This window comes from Pteronotus mesoamericanus, unplaced genomic scaffold (genome assembly GCF_021234165.1).
Source record: "Pteronotus mesoamericanus isolate MK-2021 breed Mesoamerican mustached bat unplaced genomic scaffold, CSHL_Meso_final contig_74, whole genome shotgun sequence".
Taxonomy (NCBI): domain Eukaryota; kingdom Metazoa; phylum Chordata; class Mammalia; order Chiroptera; family Mormoopidae; genus Pteronotus; species Pteronotus mesoamericanus.
In genome coordinates this window covers 1,269,789-1,292,504 of record NW_026555247.1, presented here as the reverse complement: position 1 = coordinate 1,292,504, position 22,716 = coordinate 1,269,789, and the positions used below count along the sequence as shown (strand labels likewise).

The 22,716-nt window shown below is 39.6% G+C and overlaps 1 protein-coding gene across 1 annotated transcript; it reads left to right on the top strand.

The window, feature by feature from the left end:
- Positions 1 to 93: 93 nt before the first annotated feature.
- LOC129078611 (myosin regulatory light chain 12B) lies at positions 94 to 18,503 on the top strand. The gene is made up of 4 exons (XM_054583402.1): positions 94 to 236; positions 10,251 to 10,449; positions 13,082 to 13,243; positions 17,992 to 18,503. Exons 2-4 carry the CDS (start codon positions 10,266 to 10,268, stop codon positions 18,162 to 18,164), a joined length of 519 nt encoding a protein of 172 aa, XP_054439377.1. The 5' UTR covers positions 94 to 236; positions 10,251 to 10,265; the 3' UTR covers positions 18,165 to 18,503.
- The last annotated feature ends 4,213 nt before the right edge of the window (positions 18,504 to 22,716 follow it).

Genomic DNA, 22,716 nt, shown 5'->3' with positions numbered 1-22,716 from the left:
CGGAGTTCCGTTCCCCGGCGGACACCGCGGGGTTTACTGCATCCTAAGCGCGAACTACTGCTGTTCGTCCCCCACCCCGTCGCGAGGTGGATTCCGCCGCGCCTTCCGCAGCGTTTTCCGGTCCGCCTCCCAAGGCAGGAAGTGCTGGGCGCCGCCTCTGTCGCGCCACAACCAAGTGCTTGTCGCAGTTGCTGGTCATATCGTCAGGGTAGCCCGGGGTCTGGTATCTGGCGGCGGTGAGTGGCACTGAACCCTGCGCGCTACACCCTTTGAGCTCCACCCCTCCCCCTTTCCTCCCGCGATTTGACGGCCCGACCCCAGCGCGGGAGGAGAGGGCGGGGGGCTGTAGGAACTGTCAGAGTGGGCGAGGAGAGCCCGTCCGAGGAGCCTTCGCCGGGCCTGGGCCTGGACGGAATCTGCAGGGCGGATGAAACAGGCCCGGCTGCGAGAGGTGGCCGGCTCCGGCCCTGAGTCACCCAGAGTGACTTAACACACCTGGAGCCTCCCACTGCCGGCGGCCTGGCTGCCTGTCCCCGCCCTCGCGAGCCCAGTCGTTGGTTTAGGGCGTTGAGCCCCTGCTGTGTACAGCTCGCAGGACTAAATGCTTTGGGGGTGGGGGGCGAGGGTGGGATACAGGAGTCTGTGGGTGCACAGTGCTAGCCCTAGATGACGTGTCCGAGGAAAACGTTAAGAGAAGCGCACTCGGTGCGTGGTTATTATGAGCTAAAATGTAATGATCATAGGAGTTATAAGTCTCGCTGTATTTTGCATCGTGTGAAGATTTCATGCATTCGTGTTGAAGAAAAGGATAAACAAAAATCAAGAAAGTGTCCCTGAAAAACGAATCGTGACCTTACCGAAAGCCTTGGAGTCAGCCCTAGAAGGGAGAATTGAGTTCTTCTGGCTGGATCTGAGATAGGAGGTAACAAGAGCAACAGCGCAAAAGGTGGGACCTTGTGTCTAGTGGAAAGGAGATGGTGAGAAGACCAGCCTGAATGGAACAGAACTATAATGTGCAATAATTGGAAATAAGGGTAGATAGGTAGATAAGTGGGGCTTTTGATGGATGTCTTGAAAACTTGAGGAGAAATAAAAAATTATGTAGGAGGCATTAGGGATTCATTTTGGATTCTTCACCAAGGAAGTAATATGAAGAAAGTGTGTTTAGAGGAAATTGACTTGGCCGCCTTTAAGATGAAATTGCACTGGTTCTTTGATAAGAAAAATATAGCATTTTAGAATTCAAAAGAACTTTATAGATTATCTTTCATTTTATAATTGAGGAAACAGACTAAGAGAAGTGAGATAATTTGCTTAAGGTCACTTGAGGGATTCACATGGTGCCACCCACTTTCTCTGTAAGCATTAGGTAGACTCTCCTGGACCTCCTAACAAAGTGCACAGCTTTTTGTTTGTTCAGGCTACGTTGAATGAAACACTTCTATGAAGGCTGAGCCAACATTCATTTATGCTTTGGTGAGACCAAATTTAGAAAACAGGACAATCCCCAGTTAGGATTGCAGGGGTTAGAAAAGATAAGAGAACTTGGGCCCCCTGAATGGGGCTGGTTACCCCTGTTTCCCAGGATTCAAAGACACCAGAAATCTGGGAATGAATTGTTTTCATTGCCAGCAATTTGGGAATCTTCCTTCCTCATTTCACACTGTAGGGGTATGGTGGCATTGCTTATTACTCCCATCTGGCTATCTGTCTATGTTTTCATGGGAGAGAATTTTAGTTGCCTACATATCGGATATTAGGGACTAGCGGTACGAGCTCTCGAACTAGACTTCCTTAGTACAGACTGTGGATTTAAGCTCTACCTTTTTCTAGCTGGGGGCAAATTGTTTATTCTCTTTTCCCTGATGTTCTCACCTAAAAAGGGGGGGATAATAACTTTACCTATATCATAAATTGTGTGGATTAAATATGTTAATACATGTGAAATGCTAAGACCAGTGCCCAATACATGTTTAGTACTCAATTATTGGCTGTTTCTTCTAGGTATGGAAAAAGGGGTAGACAGTAATTTTGTTAAAGATCTCTTGAGGAAAAGTTGAGTGGAGTTTATGCTACACCATGGGTAGACCATAGAGAAAAGCCTTGTTTTGGGAGTCAGATCCAGGTCCCATCTTACAGTGAGCATCTACATGCAAGTCTGTTTGTAATAGGAAGGAAGCATATATATGTATTCGCTTACCTTGTATTCATTGAGCTCCTGCAATGTGTAAGACACTCTACTAGACCCTGCAATCCAAGGTAGAAAGGCTAAATGCCATAAAAATGTATATGTAAAAGACATGGCAGTGGAATACTACTTGGCAGTGAAAAAAATAACCACTGATGGCTAAATCTCAAAAACATTACATTGAGTGGAAGAAGTCAGGCACATAGAATATGTACTGTATAATTTTATTTATAAAAAGTTCAAAGAACTTATCTATGGTGGTAGAAATCTCAGCAGTGGGTGCCAATGGGAGAGGATGGCTGACTTGAACGGAACTTTCTGGAGTGATGTTAACATTTGTAACTTGATTGGGGTGGTGGTTACATGGGTGTACACATTTACAACAACTTATTTTAAGATATGTACATTCCACCATATATAAATTTTATTGTAATAAAACAAAATGATATAGGAGTTCAAAGGATGGAAAGTTTACTGCCAACTGGGACAGTTAAAAAATCCATAATGAAGACCCTAATGAAGAAGTGATAGCACTGTAATGGATATGGTAAATATTAAAATGTAACCATGTACTACAGGAGAAGTTTTAACTGGTATTAAGAGAAAAGTTGTAAAAATTGAGTAAGGCTCTGAAAAAAAAATAGGTATAATCTGTGGAACTCACTACATATTTGCCTAAATATGCAGCATAAAAACAATCATGTCATTAAGTATATTAGGATAATTTTTGTGGGATACTTTAATTAAATATGGTTTTCTTTATGATTGCTATTTTCAGGCTGTTGCTCATGTATCCAATCATTTAATCCTCCCGTTTAGCACAGTTAGTCTTGACTATAGTAATGACCTTGGGAATCTGTGAGACATTTCTAAAGATTCTGATAGCTTTGATGAAGATGACAGTTGAATCAGAAATGATCTTAGATTTCAGTCCAAGAAGTGCTGCTCTCTGCTTTTTTGTGTTCATCTCTCAGCCTTACCTTGTTCTTCCCCTCACAAGTTGGCCTTGTTAAAGGAGACCTCTTAAGCATCCTGCCTCAGGCATCTCTTCTGCCATTCTACTGTAGCTCGGCTAAAACTTGGATTCTTTATCATCCCTTTGCTCATAAAACCAGCTCTGCCTCCCTCCTTAATGACCTCATTTTTGAGTGGTAAATTTATGCTCCCAGTTTTTCAACTAGTATTTAAAAGCACAGTCATTCAAGGACAGCTTTGAAGGAAACTCCAATTAGGAATGAAGAACTAGCAAATCAGCATAGGAATCAGCCAAAAGAATAGGATAGTAGTGATGGTAATGTTGAAGAAGGGGTGTCTCTGTTGTAATTAAAAGAGGAACCCGCAGAACTTAGAAATTGAATAGAAGGAATTAAAATTTTCTAACCAAAAATAGAAAATTCCCTATCTGGTGCAAACTTGACAGTTGCCCCTTTGAACTTTTTAAAAATTCTGTGGTTATATCTGAAATAAAGACATTGCCACATTTAATATTAAAAAGACCAAGGAAACACAGTGACTTTTCGTTTTCTTTTGCTGTATAACAAATTACTTCCCAGACTTAGCACCTTAAAAAAACAATAAATGTATTCTGAGGGTCAGGAATTCCTGGGTGCTTCTGGGTTAGGGTCACGTGAGAATGCAGCCCAGATGTCAGCCAGGTTGGCAGTCTTCTGAAGGAAGATCAACCTCCAAGATGGCTGCCTCATAGCTGGCAAGGCGATCCCTACTAATGACAGGAGGCCTCCGTTCCCTGCTGCATGGACCTCTCCTTAGGGCTCTGCCCTCACGACCTGGTTCTGGTTTTCCCTAGACAGTGATCCAAGAGTGAGCTAGGCAAAAGCTGCAATGTCTATTAATGACAGAATTGTGCTATTATTTTTTGCCATATCCCATTGATTATGAAAGGTAGCAGACTGTGCCACCCTAAAATATGCCATTTTGGCATAAATACTGTTTTGGGCTGGAGGCAGTTTAGAAGAAGCAGACACAAGAAAAGCTTTCTGCTGTCCCCTTATTTGTCTAAAACATAAATTTACAAAGGTATCCTTCCTCCTCTTTCTACCAGGAAGGACAAAGATTACTCTCTGGAGATAACTTTAGACTTATCAGGGGAGAGGTCCCTGACGAAAGAATACATGACAAGCCTTACCCCTGTTTACCTCGATTTTTCTGGGAACCTTCCATAACTTGCCCCTTCCCTCACATACCTTTCTTCTTTTGTCTTCAGCTAAAGGTGATATTTAAGCCTGAGTTCTAAGCCACCTTTGAGAATTGGTTTTTCCCTGGGTATCTCCCATGTATACATGAGGTATACATATTAATAAACTTCTCTTTGTTTTTCTCATTAATCTATTATTTCAGTGCTGTCAGCCAAGAACTCAGCAGAGTAGAAGGAAAATTATTTCACCTCCCCTACAGTCAACCTTTTTAAATTTTGAAGGGGACTACATAAGGACAGGAGAAGTGTTGAGAGCCATTTTGGCTCCTGGCTACCACCAGAGCCAAGGAACAAGTTCAACTCAGAGGCCAGGCAGTAATAAACAAATACTGGCCGTGTCAGGAAGTTATAGCAAATAGTGGGGGTTGCTCAGTGAACACTCGTTACCCACAGGAATTTGGGAATGCTGATCAAGTGATTCCTTATCAAGATGACTGAAATTTGTTTTCATTAAAGTGAAATAGTATTTTAAAATGTTATCAGACTAACTTGACAATTTAAAAGGGAATTTAAAAGGTTGTCCCTGGAGGTACTAAATGAACCTTCCTACAAACTGCATATAGTTTGGTAGCTGCCAGTTTGTGACTTCTGACCTACCTACAAACTTTTATTTTATAGATGAGGAAAATGGGAACCAGGAAAGCTAAAATGACCAAAGGTCAACTTGAGAATGACTACTGGAATTAGAATCCAGGTCTACAGCATCACCATTAAACCATAATGACCAAATTTTAAAAACATAGGTTCCTGGGCCCCACCCCTAGACGTTCAGTTTGTTTGACTAGAGTAGGACTTAGACATCAGTTTGTTTTTTTAAACTTCCAGGGTAATTTTAATATGCAGTCAAGGTTGAAACCAGAAGGTTAATTACTGTGAGAGCCACATTTACCTGCCGTATGGTGACAGCAGTTAGCTGACTTAAGATAGATACTAAGGGAAGAAGCCTCAAAGGAATGTCGAAGTCATAAGCAGCTGATAGAATATGCCCCATGACCATTAAAGCCACATGGACCAAATGAAATTCACAAGCATTTTCTGCTTATTAATGGGATTATGGTGCCCATGTTTTAATTTGTTCATTAGTTGCAGGTGATTTTGCAAATATGTAATTTGTTTGAATATGTTGATACCACAGCTACCTATAATACCAGTGTTTCTATATCTCTGCCCTTCTAGTAACCGCTATGAACACTATATGAGACCTTCAGTTCACACTGTAATAGAAATTTACAAAAAATAATTAAAATTTGAAAAGGAAGTGAGAAATTTTTCCTACTATTGAGAGTTATTGATTACATTATATGCTATGATACATACGGATATTTTCTGTAACTATAGTTTAAGAGTGAGGTTTGGAAGTGGTTTTTTTTTTTTTTTTATCATTTATAGGTTAAACATTAATTTGACAGTTCCTAGGTAAAGGTTTGAAGCCTTTACCTCCTTTACCTATCATGTCAAACCAAGACCATGACTGATAAATACTGCCACTTGATCAAACCCAAACTAGAGCTGCAACATTGCACAATTCCGGGGAGTATTGTTTATATTTTATTCTCTCGCCATTCTACAATGCAGTTGTGTTCTGTACATTGGTTTCTCCATAGAGTTTGAATTTATTTGAAAACTCAGTTTGTCTAGGATTTGAGTTTAAAGGAAAGTGGCTGCTCAGAAATCAGTGTCATGTTATATTGGTAGTATTGAAAGTTTTTTTAAAAATTGTGCTAAACTCAGAATATTAGAATATTTAATGTAAAGAAAATATATAAGTAGAAGAATAAACCCCCTTGAATAAAGGGGGTTTGATTCCTAGCTCTGCCTCTAGGTGACCTCGGGCAAGTTATTTAGTATCTTTGATCTTCACTTTCTTCATTTGAAAAGCAGGCATGTTAAGTTTAATACATGTAATGTGTTTAACACATGAGTCACTCAATAAATGGTAGTAGCCATAGGTTGAATAGACTTTTAATTTTTCTCTCTGATCTGAAATCATTTTGGACTAGAAAAACAGTAAGAACAGAAGTACAGTACACAAAGTAAAAAACTGCATGGTGCCTTGGGCACATACAAACAGTTTGGTGTTGCTGAAGGAAAAGTACAAAGCAGAGAAGGGCTAGAGATGAGACTGGAAAGCGCATTCTAGAGGACGCAAAGGAGCACCTGTGCACCATGTGTCTTAGGAGGTAGTAAAGAACGAAGAAGATTTTTAAGAGGGAAACGGTAATGTCATATTCATGTTTTAGACAACTCTGGCTGGAATATAAAAGGTAGTTTAGAGGGGACTAAGGAGCAATGATAGTAGTTAGTTGGCCATAGAAATACACAAAGAGATGATAAGGCTCCAGCCATGGAATGAAGAAGATGAGTAAACCTGAGAAATATTTAAGAGGCAGGGCTTTATTCGTCTGGGACAGAGATGAGTCAGGATGACTCCAGGGTTTCTGGTTTAGTGAGTTAATGATGGTGCCATTAACTGAGAGAAAACAGAATGATAACAAAGTTCAGGAGGGGGAAGATAATTCAGTCTTCAGCACGTTGATTATGAGTGTCCGTGGGATATTCAAATGGATGCCTTTCACAAGCAATTGGATTTTTAAGTCTGCAACTCAAGGAAGAGGTCAGGCCTGGAGATAACAGACTTGGGAGACGTAGCTGCTGTCGGAACAGTGAGAGTCAATGAGATCTTCTAAGCAAAATCATGACTGCTAGAATATTGGGAAGCAGGAATATTTAAGTGAATGGAGTAGATAAAGACTTAACAAGAAAATGGAGGAGGACCAGTCAGAAGTAGAACTGAGAGTATGTGGGTGTTACCAAGTCAAATACAGTATTTTACATAAATCATTCTTTACTATATAATGTTTAGGAGTCTTCCTCATTAGAGCGTAAAGTCTTGAAGATTTGGAACCTTGAATTCTCTTTCCATTTGGGACAGTTCATTTCTACTGTGACTGTTCACTCAAACCAAGAGTTGTTGGGGCTCTGAAGAAAAGAGGGATAAAGTGGTGTCCAATACAGCAGAGTGGTCTGAGGAGATTTAACCTGGATTTGGCAATTTGAAAGTAGTTGCAGTAGAAAAAGAAAGCCAGAGTATGGTGGGTTTAAAGTGAGTGGGAAGTAAGAAAGTGGAGAAAGCCAAAATACTTATCTCTCAGTAGGTAAGGAGACCAAGGATGGTAGAGTCTTTGCGGGGCAAGGGGCAGAATTCTCCTCAGATTGATTTTTTTTTTTTTTTTTTTTTTTTTTTTTTTTGCTACAACTTTGCCTCACTTTTTTCATTTTATGTATCTGTTTGCATAGTTTTTATAGGTACCATATACTTATATAAATGTGCACTGTTTTTAAATGAAGTACAGAGAAAAAAACAAACTTTTTAAAAAAGAAATGATGGTATTATTACATTGAGCCCACTATCTGCTGTGTTCAAAACTATACTGCTAATCCAAGCTTCAAAATACCCAGCAGGGTATTTTTTAGATTGAAGAAAGAGAAGGAAACAGCGTAGATAAAGAGTGCAAGGCTAGAAGTTCTAGAGACTCAGGTCCAAAATTTCCTTGCTCAGCAGAGTTAGAAAACAATCCCCAAGACTCTCCTCATTTCTGACACCAGTGGCAAGTTTTGGTTTCCAGGATGACCCTCAGGTTCAATAATTTACTGGGGTTCACAAAACTCCCTGAAAGCTATTATCGCATGGTTGTGGTTTAATACAGTAAAATGATTCAGATTAAAATCAGCCAGGGAGGAGATGCATGGTACATAGTCCAGGGATCTTCTAAATGCAGACCTTCCAGTTGTTCTCTCTCATGGGCAGTGTTGACTGCTCCTGACAAGGTGAGACAGTGTTCATGGAGTATTGCCAACAAGGGAAGTTCATTTGATCGTCAATATCCATAGATTTTATTGGAGCTCTGTCACAGAGATACTGTTCACTGTTGCATAGCCCAGCTCAGTCTGCAGCCCCTCTAGAGGTCAGCTGATAACCAAGCCTCAATGCTAAATCACATTGTTTGAAATCTGATGTGACCCGAGACCCCAGATATCAGGCATGATATTACAGGGGTTTAGAAACTTTTTCCAGGAGCCAAGGGCAAAGGCCAGACCCCTCTTTGGGCAAAATTAAATTCTTCACTGCACAAGGGCCTTTTTTTGTTTGTTTGTTTTATTTTGTTTTTTAACCTAGGTAGTACATATCTCATAGGGAAGTGGTGAAGATTGAATAAGACGTTGGATCAAAAAATTATCGTCTTATCCTCCAGTAGCTAGTAATGGTGGAGCTAAGATTCAAACTCAGGACTTTGTAAATTCCAAGGCTGATAGTATTTGTGTGTTGTATTTGTTATTTAAAACTACAAATAAAAAAAATGGAATGAAAAGTATTCATTCTATTTGACATTTATTGATGACTTCCAATAGAGTTTTGGAGGCTACCAACAAAGCCATATTGCAGAGAATTGAGGAGTGATTGGGAAGATGAGAAAATGGAGACAGTTGAGTATTAATAAGACATAAGCTGAAAGTTTTGTCAAGGGAGATGGTAAATGAAAAGGTTGCAAGAAGGGATACAAGATTAAAGAATAGGTTTTTGTCTTCTGGCATTGGGTAGACAGCCACTGTGAACTTCAACCCCTTTGTTAACCCAGACTGAAGCAAAAAACTCAAACACCACCTCAGTGCCCCGTCGCATAGATGCCAGGAGACCTTGTCCCCTTGCTTCAAAGAGCTGAGGCTGAACTGCAACGTCCGCTCCATTCCCAGCCACAAGGACAATGAGGTCCAGGTGGTTGGAGGACACTATGAAGGTCAGCAAATCGACCAGGTTGTACAGGAAAAAAAATACCTTACCTACATGGAACAGGTGCAGCGTGAGAGAGAAAGCTAATGGCACCAATGTCCATGTGGGCATTCACTCGAGCAAGGTGGTTATCACCAGACTAAAACAGGACAAAGATTTGGTGGGGGACGTCTTGAACAGAAAACCATGTCTTGACAAGTTGGAACAGAGAAAGGCAAACATAAGGAAGAACTTATTAACAAAATGCTGGAATAAATAACTAGGTGCTGTGAAACCATGGTTTAGCTGTAGATTTTTAGCCTGATGTGTATTCCTTTGAAACTTTTCAAGATGTCTCTGGAATATTGCATTCCTTCTTGCTTGTTACTAACCTGTGGCTCTATAAATCTGTTGTTACTGTTTTGATTAATTTTATGAATAAAAACAAATGTTTCAAAAGAATAGGTTTTTATGATTTTTTTAAAAAAGATCTGAGCCTTTTTAACATGTACCATACAGTGACTATACTAATCTCTTTGCCTGTGTTATCTCATCTAATTTTTACTTGCATTGAAGTAGCTATCTTTTGCTGTAAAAAAGGTTGAGTCAGGTTCCCTGGTTTACAAAGTGTGTGTTGAAAAAACTGAGGCTCAGGGAGTTTGTGCAACATAGGTAATAAAATGGAGATAAGAGTACCTACCCCAGAGGGATTGTTGTGAGGATTAAATGGTGCAGTTCTTATAAAAGTAAGATATCAACTTTGGAACCTCTCTTTTTAGGAGAGCCCCATTCCTTCATAACAGTGCTTGGCACATAGAAAGCACTCAGAAAATGCTGGGTATTGTTATGTATTTTAAAATTAATTTCAACTTAATATGGGTTTAATGATTTTGGGGAAAGGTACATCAGTAATTTCTATTTAATATTTTTCAAAACTGCTTTTTCACCCTAGCCATTGGAAATAAAGTTTATATATTTATTCCTACTCAAATGAAGTAATAATTCTACATCATTTGACTCACTAACTTTAGATATTATGAGTTCTTTTTTGCTTTATTTTTTTTTCTTTTTAACTCTAGAATTAAACAGCCATCATGTCAAGCAAAAAGGCAAAGACCAAGACCACCAAGAAGCGCCCCCAGCGCGCAACATCCAATGTGTTTGCCATGTTTGACCAATCACAGATTCAGGAGTTTAAAGAAGCCTTCAACATGATTGATCAGAACAGAGATGGATTCATCGACAAGGAAGATTTGCATGATATGCTTGCTTCTCTAGGTAGACTTTTATATTCTTAATATGCCTGTTTCCCAAAAAATAATAATTTAACATTTTGTGAATTATTTTCTGTGTGAAGGTCAAATATTTCTGTCCTTTTCCCAAAGTCTACTGAGAGATGTCTGTGTGGGAGGTGCCATGTTGGGGCTTGGCCAATCATATGAGGATAAGCCTGCAGTAGTCGGGGTCTGACACATACTTAAATAGGCAGGCTTCATTTCCTCTCAGCTAAATATGATAGACCTACTAGGGGATGGCTAGGTGGCAAAATATTAGAATTTAAAGTAAAATGTGAATATAGCATGGTTAGTAATACGGGTTGAGAACTGGTTATAGATAGGGAGTGATAATAATGAATGATGATTGTCTTGGGAGGAAGGGCAGTGCTACTGGAAAAGGGAACACAGGAAGGGGACTTTCACAATTTTACTTACAATATTTTTTATAACTAAAGGAAAGGAAATGTAAAAATAAAAGATTTAAAGCAAACATAAGCTTTCCCTTTTGTTATTTTGTTTATTATGGGTGTCATTTCATTATTCCTTCCATGATTTTGTTGTTGTTTGTTTGATCTTAAAAAGAAGGAAGGCATGGAAGTTTCTCTGTGTTCTGCACTGAGTCAGCACTAATTCTATGGCTGTGGAGAAAGGATGGCAAGCCTAGTTCTTGACAGACGAGAGTGACTGAGCATTGAAGGGAGTGTGGGTCAGGGATGGCCTCCACTTAGGCTGTACACTCTGGGATGTTCTTGTGCTAGAGGGCAGAGAGAAAGAGGTTGTTATTTTTTTACCTTGAGTAACCACAATTTGTTCCTCTGTCTTATTTTTATTTTTTTCTACTAGCATATTATTTTCAAAAATGTTAAACCTACAAAAAGTTGAACATCCTTTACCTAGGTTCACCAGTTGTTAACATTTTATGATATTTCCTTCATTCAGAGTGAGAGTAGAATCAAGATACTTACTGATCTAATTTGTTGATTTGCAGGTAGATTGGATCCCAGTGTTTTTCCATTCAGTATAGCAACTAAGTATACTCACAGGTCGCTACTGAAGAAGCCCACTGAGGAAAATTAAACTCAGTTATATTACAAAGATTGAGCATTCAAGCCTGTACCATGATCATAGTAGATGCTCAATTTATGAGTGACAGTAGAGTCAGAGGCTGACTCTCAAAACAGAGGGCCTTCTGTTTTGGGGAACTCCGTGACTTTTAAGATGTGTATCTACCTTTTAAATGAGCAAATTATATTGGATACCTTGACTGAGTCCATAGATGTTTAGCCTAAACCAATTCATTTTTAAGTCCTAGTGTCTTTTTGTACCCATGTTCTTTTGACACCTTTGGATTACACTTTTCACCCCTCAAAAATTGCAAGACAGTTGGGTTAAACCTGAAGGTATTAAAGTTGATCTTTTTATCTACTTTTACTTACTCAGTGAATCTTGAAATTAATTTTGGGCTAATTTTTGTGTTGGGTGTGTTGTGTAGGTATGAGTGAGGATTGTAAGACAGTAAGACAGATGCCAACTGGACATTTAAATTTTATCCAGATTCTCAGGATTAAAACTTGCATGTGAACCATAATTCCAGATTTGACTATTATTAGCACTTAGTTGGGTATAATATTTGAGATGCTTCCTTAGATATGAATATCTAACTTACAGATGTTCTTTTCCTGGAGAATCATACAAACTTAATGTTGGAAGGGACCTTTCAGGTACCAAATTTAATCAGTCCATTTTACAGATTAGAAAAGTAAACCCTAGACACCTGCCACCTTCTCCCAGGTCCCACAGCCAGTAGCAGAACTGGGATTCAAATTTACTACTGCACATGCCTCATTCAGTGTTACTTTTCCTATACCATGGGGGCCTCACACATGCCCAGACAGAGAAAAGTCCATTTTTACTCCTACTGTGTCTGGCCATCCCAGGGGAATTTCTCCCAACTTCAAGGGAAGAGTCAGAGCAGTTTCCTCACCACTTCTAGAAGAGGGAGAAGTGCTCTCAGTTGGAACTGAGGTTAAGATTTCTATTATGAACATTACTAAACAAGACTGCAGTTTAGTGACATACATTGACAGCATTTGGTGATATGTCTGGCAACCAAATAGTATGTGACATTGTTCAAAATGATTTTCCAATTACTGATAGTTTTAGCTTAAATTACAAACTTATAAATAAACTTTTTGAAGTATCCCTGTTCATGGGTAACTGTACTACAATTGGAAATATGAATATTTAGATTTTTAAAAAATAACTGGTATTGAAGTGCCCTGATGGACTTTTAATGTTATAAACATTCAAGATGTAATAATGGCGTTGCCCGGACCATAGTTTCAGGTTTTTGTCCTGTTTTATTTTAAATAGTGAAGGAAAAGTTATATAAAGTATCAGGTAAAAGAACAACATTCAACCTAAGCCCATTTTTATAATGGTGTATCAGAGACTTTTTCTGATGTCAAAAATTGTCTTTTAAAAACATTCTTAATGCAGCTAATTGAAAAATTAATTTCATGTGAGTATGATGTCCCTTTTTAAAATATGTAGGGGAGCATAACAATAAAAAAACAATTATTTGTTGAAATTAGTTCTTTGTCTTTAAATGTTAAAGTGTGAACTCTTTATAGGGAAGAATCCAACGGATGCGTACCTTGATGCCATGATGAATGAAGCTCCAGGGCCCATAAACTTTACCATGTTCCTCACAATGTTTGGTGAGAAGTTAAATGGCACAGATCCTGAAGATGTCATCAGAAATGCTTTTGCTTGCTTTGATGAAGAAGCAACTGGTGGGTGCTCTTTGTTTATGTCCTTATGCCAGACTATATGAAACACTTTTTAGGAAATGAAAAAGATTAGTAAAAATACACATTTTTAAAAATGAATAAAGGGAAGCTGTCATTTAAAATGGAACCGTATAACAGAATGGCTAGGACACAGGTATGTAGGTCATAAAGCTACACAGTTTGTGGTGTTACTCTTTGAATTTGCATCTGAGCTTCCTGAAAGCCAAAGAGAGAATTGTCTGTTAAATAGTCTTAAACAATGAAAATTACTTCTTCAAGAAACTGTAAATTACACAGGAAAGTGTACAATCATGCACCGGGTAACTCTCTTTCGGTCAAGGACAGAAAGCATATACAATGGTGTTCCTACATGATTATAATGGAGCTGAAAAGTTCCTGTCACTTTAGTGACGTATCCATCATAACATAGTGTATGCATTACACACGTGTTTGTGGTGATGCAGGCATAAACAAACATACTGCCCTGCCAGTCATATAAAAGTATAGCACACAAAATTATGTACACTACAGAATAATGATAATGAATATGTTACTAGTTTATGTGTTTATTATACTGCTTATTGTTATTCTAGAGTTATTCTTTTTACTTATTAAAAGATTTGCTGTAAAACAGTGCTGTGTGTTACACTAGCATTGCCCACATACACCTTGTGTTTACTGCATGTCTTCATTACATCGTTTTCTCTCGTGCTTGATTTAATCTTATGTTTTGTACAGGCTTGTAGCCTGAAACTAGGCTACACCTATAACTTGTCGTTTAATAGGTAGGCTATACCATCTAGGTTTGTGTAAGTAGACTTTTGATGTTCGCACAACAACAAAATCTCCTAACGATGCATTTCTCATCACATGACTGTAGTTAACAAACTTGAGTAATTAAAATGTTAAGAGGGTTTTTTTTTAGAGAACTTCCAGCCAAGATGGAGGCGTGAGTAGATACACTTTGCCTCCTCACACAACCAAAAGAAGGACAACAACAAACTTAAAAACAAAAAATAACCAGACTGCCAGAAAATCGAACTGTCATACAGAAGTCCAGCAACCAAAGAGCTAAAGAAGAAACATTCATCCAGACTGGTGGGGGGATGGGTGGAGATGGGCAGCCGGGGTGGAGAGGACGCATAGCCAGGCAGCAACTAGAGGACTGGTTGGTCGAGGCAACAGTAGGCGGACTGTGCAGTCCCACATAAACCGGGAGGAACAGCTGGGGAGAGGGACAGACTGTGCAACTCAGCATTCCAGTGCAAGGAAAGAAAACCTCAAACCTTCTAGCTATAAAGACCTGTGGGGATATGGCAGCAGAAGAAACTCCCAGCCTCACAGGAGTGTTCGTTGGAGAGGCCCACAGAGTCCTAGAATGTACACAAACCCACCTACAAGGGAATCGGTACCAGAAGGCCCAATTTGGTTGTGTGTAGCATGGGAAGTGACTGAAAGCCAGCCGAGAACCAAGCAGACAGCATTGTTCCCTCTTGGACCCCTTCCCCACATACAGCGTCACAACTCAGTGACCTGGGTTGCCTCACACTGGTGAATACCTAAGCCTCCGCCCATTCCAACGTGGCAGGCATGCTGATACGAAGAAATATGGCCCAAATGAAAGAACAGATCAAAGCTCCAAAAATAGAACTAAGTGATGAAGAGATAGCCAGCCTATCAGCTGCACAGTTCAGAACACTGGTAATCAGGATGCTCACAGAAATGATTGAGTGTGGTCACAAAATAGAGGAAAAAAACGAAGGCTATGCAAAGCGAAATGAAGAAAAATTTACAGGGAACCAACAGTGAAGGGAAGGAAACCGGGACTCACATCAACGATTTGGAGCCGAAGGGAGAGAGAAACATTCACCAGAGCCGAGTGAAGAAACAAGAATTCAAAAAACTGAGGAGAGGCCTGGGAACCTCTGGGACAACTTTAAACGTTCCTACATTCAAATCATAGGGGTGCCAGAGGGAGAAGAGGGAGAGCAAGAAATTGAAAACTTACCTGAAAAAATAGTGAAGGACGACTTCCCCAGTCTGGTGAAGGAAATAGTCTTCCAGGGGATCCAGGAATCTCAGAGAGTCCCAAAGAAGCTGGACCCAAGGAAGCACACACCAAGGCACATCATAATTATTTTACCCAAGATTAAAGATAAGGAGAGAATCTTAAAGGCAGCAAGAGAGGAGGAGACAGTTCCCATAAGACTATCAGCTGATTTCTCAAAAGCAGGCTTGCAGGCAAGAAGGGGCTGGCAAGAAGTATTCAAAGTCAGGAAAGGCAGGGACCTACATCCAAGATTACTCTATCCAGCAAAGCTATCATTTAGAATGCAAGGGCAGAGAAAGTGTTTCCCAGATAGGGTCAAGTTAAAGGAGTTCATCATTTCCAAACCCTTATTATATGAAAAGGGACTTACCTAAGAAAAAGATGAAGATCAGAAACTATGAACAGTAAAAGGATAACAAACTCAATTGTCATCAACTGAGCCTAAAAACAAAGTGAGCAAACAGAACAGAAACAGAATCACAGAAATGGAGATCAGAGGAGAGGAGGAGGAGGAGGAGAAGGGAGGAAAAGGTACAGGGAATAAGCAGCATAAATGGTAGGTACAAAATAGACAGGGGAGGTTAAGAATAGTATCAGAAATGGAGAAGCCAAAGAATTTATGTGTATGACCCATGGACATGAACCAGGGCGGAGGGGGCGCAGAGAATGCTGGTGGGGGGGGGGGGGGTGCAGGGTGAAAGGGAATAAAGGGGAGAAAAAAAATGGAACAACTGTAACAGCATAATATATATTTAAAAAATTTTTAAAAATTTGTAAATGTTCTCCATTGTAGATTTTTTTTTTTTTTAATTTAAACACTTTCAGCTATGCTCTCACACTTTAGTAGGGCTATGACAAATATAATTGTATGAATTAATAGTGTCTGTTAAGTTTTAAAAAAAGAATGGTTACAAAATTCACTGTCTTACTCTTACTTGGGTCCAATTCAGATACTAGTCAGGTCCACTTAAAAGATAATGTATTTTCTTTTAATTCTTATTCATATGTCATGGTGCACTGTAAGCGAGAGCAAGTAGGTGATGCCAGTCATACCTCTGCTGGGTTGTCATATCTCCTGTGAAGTGTGTGGTTCACAAGTGGAATGCCAGTCGTCTTGTAGCTGACCCAGAGGGGAAGTGGCAGTGATGTGGTGGGGGACTGTAGGCAATTTCATAATAATTTATAGTAGAGAGGGATTAGGATATTCCTCATTCATTAGAGTCCTCCCCTATTAAACTAACAACATTTTTTAATGTCTCCATGTTTATTTGATATCTATGATTATGCATTCTTGCATATGTATTATAAAAAAATGAAGATTTGGGCATTATTTAGAAATATGTGCCCATATATTCATCTCTATAAGTCATCTATGATGATGGCAGAAAAGGTACAGATAAAATGTTAGACCCAATTTGAAGACCAGGCTGGCATTCAGAGAGACCATTTACTAAGTGACGAGGGCCAGAGTTCAGAACAGAAGGATGAGGTAGAACAGGTACCCATGCTCAGTCCACAAGCTGACAAACAGCATATACACCTTCCTGTCACTATCCCATGTTTCAGTGACACTCAAGTGAGTGGGTGAAATCTTCTGTGCATGGAGTCCCCCAAGCTGAACTATTTCATTGCCTGCTGCCATCTCAGAGTTCTGCTGAGAACAGCCCTGCTACCAAGTACGGGTCCAAAGGCCCAGAACAACTTGAACCCCAGTTGCCATGAATGGGGTACTCTCTCCTTCACCAAGAGAGGCAGCCAACCACCCGGGAGAAAATAGTTGGCCTTGTGTTGTACCCTTTTCACTAATCTTTCTGTCTTCCTTCTGTCATTATGGGGCTGTGAAAAGAACCAGAAAGAAATTTTTGTCTCTTTTACTTATGTAATCCTCCCCTGATACATACCAAAGAGTGTAAGATCCTTATGTCCCCATTGTCCTAGGATAGCTCCTTGCCAAAAAAAAAAGAAAAAAAAATTTTTTTTCTTCTCATTTTAAAGTGTGTAAAGCCTAACTATTCACGTTTCTTTTTTTATTTTAGTCTTCTACAGTAACCCTACATTAACTCAGCCTCCTTTGTCACTTCCTCAGATATTCCTTGCATCCTATTGTTTCCCCATTTCTACCTGCCAAAGCTGCATCATTTTTCCTGCATACTTGGTCACTTTGTTAGGTAGCTGCCTTTTTTTTTTTCTTCTTATTTCTGAAATACAGGATTTTTTTCCTCCCAGAAAACACTTGCTTCAGATTTTATAATCATACTGTCTGTTAACTGAGCTTCTAAAATGGTTTAATTTAATATTATAAAGAACTCTAAAAATAACAGGAAAACATAATGATGTAATTACATATTGCCTTAGTTCACTAATTTATTTTGTTTGTGTAAATTTGGATGTTCTGAAATATTTTGTAAGATTGACCTAGTGTTGCCCTGGCTGGTGCAGTTCAGTGGATTGAGTGCTGGCCTGCAAACCAAAAGGTCACTGGTTTGATTCCTGGTCAGAGCACATGCCTGGGTTGCAGGCCAGGTCCTCAGTTGAGGGCATGTGACAGGCAACCAATCCATGATTCTCTCCCTCTCTTTCTCCCTCCCTTACCCTCTCTCTAACTAAAATAAAATCGTTTAAAAAAAAAAAATTGACTTAGTGTAGAAATTAACTATGAAAGTACTAGGAAGTATTCATGATTCCTTTCTGTGTCTTCCAGGCACCATTCAGGAAGATTACCTGAGAGAGCTGCTCACAACGATGGGAGATCGGTTTACAGATGAGGAAGTGGATGAGTTGTACAGAGAAGCACCTATTGACAAAAAGGGAAATTTCAATTACATTGAGTTCACACGCATCCTTAAACATGGAGCTAAAGATAAAGATGATTGAAAGAACTTTAGCTAAAACCTTCCAATTACTTTGTTTTATTTCCCCAACACTTTCCCCTATTCTCATAGACCTGTTGCATGCAACTTAATTTCACAGCTTTGCCTCTTTTTTTGATGTATTTATTCTAGACCTTTCTGCCACTTAGCACTTGTATAATCAGACTGCAGATGGGTAAGAGGTTGTAAATTGTGTTGAAAAAGAGTTTGCAAATAAAAATCAACAAATGTGAAAGCCCAGGAAAATATATTCGGTATTTCTGTTTTTGCTGGATTTTTACATTTTTGTATAATAAAAATGCTATTTTGAAATAAAGATTATGCTGACTCAAATGGAATATAATGACAGTTTAAACAAGTGGTAGGTGGGGGTTTTCCTGTTTTCATATTTACATAATTTAGATTTCATGGTTAAACTGGTTTTTTCCGCATATATGGGACAATGTTCTTTAAAACTTTTAAGGAAAAATTAACATCATTATGCAGTAAAAACTAGCCCTTTATTCCCTACACTTCTAGTAAATCAGATGTTTACTAAATTATAAATATAGAATGTATCTGAGAAAACGCTCAACATTTTATTGATCTAATAGTCTACGAAGATGAGGCAAAACTGGAAAAAAAACCTGTAAAACATTGCACATAGACAATTTTAATTGAACATTCCCAAAAAACGTGTGAGATAGATTTCTAGTCCGTTTATATTTAAGATGAGGGAACTGACCTCTGAGGAGTTAAGTGAGTGATCAGAGTCACTGTTAGTGTAAGTTGAAATTCCAGAATAGGGCATCTAACCCCAGGTCTTAGAGTGCTGTTTCAATGAAAAGCCTCAAATGCCTGAAAGGTCGAGAAATTTCCATCACGTTCTAAGATAACTGTACTCGTGCTGAAATTTAAAATATTTTTGGAAGTTGATTATTTGAACAGAATTTTGGAAAGTTCTGTACAGGTATAAAACAGAAGACAAGCTTCCAGTCAAGATGGCTGTGTAGCTAAATGTAGCTCACCACCTTGCTCAACCACATCAAAATTAGAACAAAACTGGAACAATTGTCATTTAGAACCATTAGAAATTGAGCTGAATGGAAGTCCTACAGCTATGGAATTGAAGAAACCACAACAAATGTGGTAGGAGGGGCAGAAATGTGAAACAGGCTAGTCCCACACCGATGTGTGGCATATAAAAATCAGAAAAGATATCCCAAAGAAGTCCCAGCCCCACATCAGGCCCCCCAGAATCAGCAGGGATTGAGGCTGTAGAAACAAACTTCTGGAGTCTCTGGCATTTCCTCTTAAAGGGCCCACACACAGTTGGACTCATTCCCTCTGAGCCCCAGCAGGGGGGCAGCAGCTTAAAAGGCATCAGAGATGTATGGAGGAACAAAATTGTCCAGAATCAGAGTAAGAGCTGGGTAGCAGCTATCTCACAGAAGTGCCAGCAGAGACCTTTGTTCCTTTCCTGAGCCCTTGACTCACCAAGCCACAGAGCTGGTAGGTTGTTACTGTATCTGAAAATTCATCAACCTCTCCCACACTGCCCCACCCTGGTGATTTACTGAGGCTCTGCACACCCAACTTTTGGGCCCACCCAATCTATTTCCAGTGGCTTTTCCATACAAATGACTTGTCATTTCAGATTTTCCTAAAGTCTCAAACACACAGCATGTGACTTCACCAATCCCCATGCCTTTCATTCAATTGCCTCAAGCCTGGCATTAGCAGCAGCCAGACTTGGTTCACAGCTTGGCCTTGCCTGGGTACCTTCAAGCCCAGCAAAAGTAGCAGCCATCTGCAGATTGCCTTGTAGCTTATGCTGTGTGAGCTGGGACAGAACGCAGTTGGTGGGTGACCTTGGACATGCCAACAGCAATCAAGGCTACACTACAACAGGAAGGTGTACACAGGCCATGTGGTGGGCACACCTTGAATACCTGGTTTGGGTAATAGAGGAGGCTGTGCCACTGGACCCTATAGAACACCTACTACATTAGGCAACTCTACCAAGCCTGGGAGATGTAGCAGCCCTACCTAATACATAGAAACATACACATGGAGGCTGCGAAAATGAGAAAACAAAGAAACATTGTCCAAATGAAGGAACGACAACTCCAGAAAAAGAACTAAACAAAATAGAGAAAAGCAATGTCTTAGATGCATGCTTAAAATACAGAAAAATCCAGTCATAAACAAAGGATACACTAATTGAAGTAAATAACAATTTACAGGGAACCAACAGTACAGCGGATGAAGCTGAGAATCAAATCAGTGATTTAAAGTATAAGGGAGCAAAAAACAACCAATCAGAACAGCAAGAAGAAAAAATAATCCAAAAGAAGGAGGCTCATGTAAGGAGTCTCAGGGACAACTTCAAGCATACCAACATTTGCATCATGGTGGTGCCAGAAAAAGGAGAGAGAACAAGAAATTAGAAACCTATTTGAAAAAAATAATGACAGAAAATGTCCCTCACTTGGTGAAGGAAATAGACATACAAGTCCAGAAAGTTCAGAGGGTCCCAAACAAGATGAACCTCAAAAGACCCACACCAAGATATATCATAATTAAAATGCCAAAGGTTACAGACAAAGAGAATCTTAAAAGCAGCAAGAGAGTCCTGACAGGTGTGGTCAGTGGGTTTGGCTTTATCCTGCAAGTCAAAGATTTGCTGGTTCCATTCCTGGTCAGGGCTCATATCTGGGTTGCAGGCCTGTTCCCCAGTTGGGGGCATGCAAGAGGCAGCTGATCCATGTTTCTCCTGCGCTTTCTCCCTCCCTTCCCCTCTCTAAAAATAAATAAAATCTTTTTTTATATAAATAAAATGACTAAGTACATATCTATCAACAATTGATTCTAACAAACAAAATAAACAAGCACAACAGAAAGAGAATCAGATATAGAGAATGTATTGATGGTTGCTAGATGGGTGGCAGGTCAGGGGGGATAAGTGAAAAAGGTGAAGTAATTAAGAAGTACAAATTGATAGTTATAGAATAGTCATGGGAATGTAAAGTATAGCATAGGGAATAGAGTAGCCAAAGAACATAGATGCATGACCCATGGACATAGACAAAGGTACAGGGAAAGCCTGAGGGAGGGGGTGGGGCTGGGTAGAGGAAGCCAAAGGAGGAAAAACTAGGACAACTGTAATAGCATAAACAACAAAATATAAATAAAAAAATAGAAGACAAGATTATCATCAATACAATGTTTGAACGCCATTCATGTGGTATAGATGTAGGGAAGGACTGACAAACAGACAAGGCTGTCCTGGGCTTGTTTAAAATTCTTACAACCAAGCAAATTAGAAGTAGGAGAGAAACTTAAAAAAAAAAAATCCATCAAAAAAGATTTCCAATGTGACTTAACACCTATTCACTCACTTAAAACTGTTCTATTGGTATATTGTCTGCTTAAAATACATGTTATTTAATATTTGTGCTTCAGAGTTTGTTGTGGTAGCTAAATCCTGGTCACTTGCTGCTATCACAATTTTTCTGGACTTCCTTTTCATCATCTTTAAAATGAGAGGAGTTCCACTCTCACTGTAGACAATGAGTTCATAGTTCATCGGACCTTCTATGTTTATTATCTAACACTCATGACCCATGAGGTGGGTAGGGTGGGTATTTTTCCTGATTCTTTCTGTAAGGGCTGAAGTTCAGAAAAGCCAAAGCACCTGTCCAAGGTCCCATAAGTCCAAGAATCCACATCTGACTCCCTTTCCCATTTCCAAGCTTAAAGTCACCATGGTCAAAAGCAGTGAGGAATCACTATGTTTAGGGAAAGGGGGAAATAGACTGGGATAATCTTGATCATTAGTAAACCAATGTTTAGCAATCACCTGTTATGTGTCAGGCACTACTTTAAGTGTTGGGGGTAACTGAGGAGGCAGGACAGACAAGGATCTTGCCCTCTTGCAGCTCCCATTCTCTCATAAGAAACAGGCTCAGTAAGTCATATTGAATTACTGTGGGACAGAGGGCCTCAGGTGTGATGAACTGAGATCTGAATGACAGGAAGGCCCCATGGGATGAACAGGGCAGGGCTATTCATGTAAAAGATATGGGTTCTTTTAAGGCACATATGCCAGGAGCATTAGAACACAAGGACACAAGGATGGTATTTGCTGTCTACGTGCAAAATCATAGGGCTTTGTGCAAGGAAGAAATGTGAGTTATGCTTTTGAAAAGCTCGGTCTTGCTGCTCTGTATGGATGGAATGGAGGGGCAAGTATAAAAGCAAGAAGGCTTCCTGTTAGGAGGCTGTCACTGTCCAGGCAAGATATGAGGGCAGCTTGGGCTCTGGGAATGGTAGAAGAGGTAGCTAGAACAAGCCTCTCTTTGTCCTTCCTATTTCCTCCACTTCAGCCCTGCTGTCAGCATCTTTTTGGCATCATTTTAATTGCACTTAGTCTATTGCTATATTTGAAGCCGGATTTGAAAGATTGGGGTGAGGTGGTGGGTTTCAAGATTAAAAACATAAAAAGCTAAAAATGGAACTGCCTTTTGACCAGACAATTCCACTGCTGGGATTATACGCTAAGAACCCTGAAACAC

Excerpts from the sequence above, each read along its gene's own strand:
- LOC129078611 (XM_054583402.1), top strand. The coding sequence starts at position 10,266 with ATGTCAAGCAAAAAGGCAAAGACCAAGACCACCAAGAAGCGCCCCCAG. Across the intron at positions 10,450-13,081 it reads TGATATGCTTGCTTCTCTAG|GGAAGAATCCAACGGATGCG; the intron begins GTAGACTTTTAT and ends AACTCTTTATAG. Across the intron at positions 13,244-17,991 it reads CTTTGATGAAGAAGCAACTG|GCACCATTCAGGAAGATTAC; the intron begins GTGGGTGCTCTT and ends TGTGTCTTCCAG.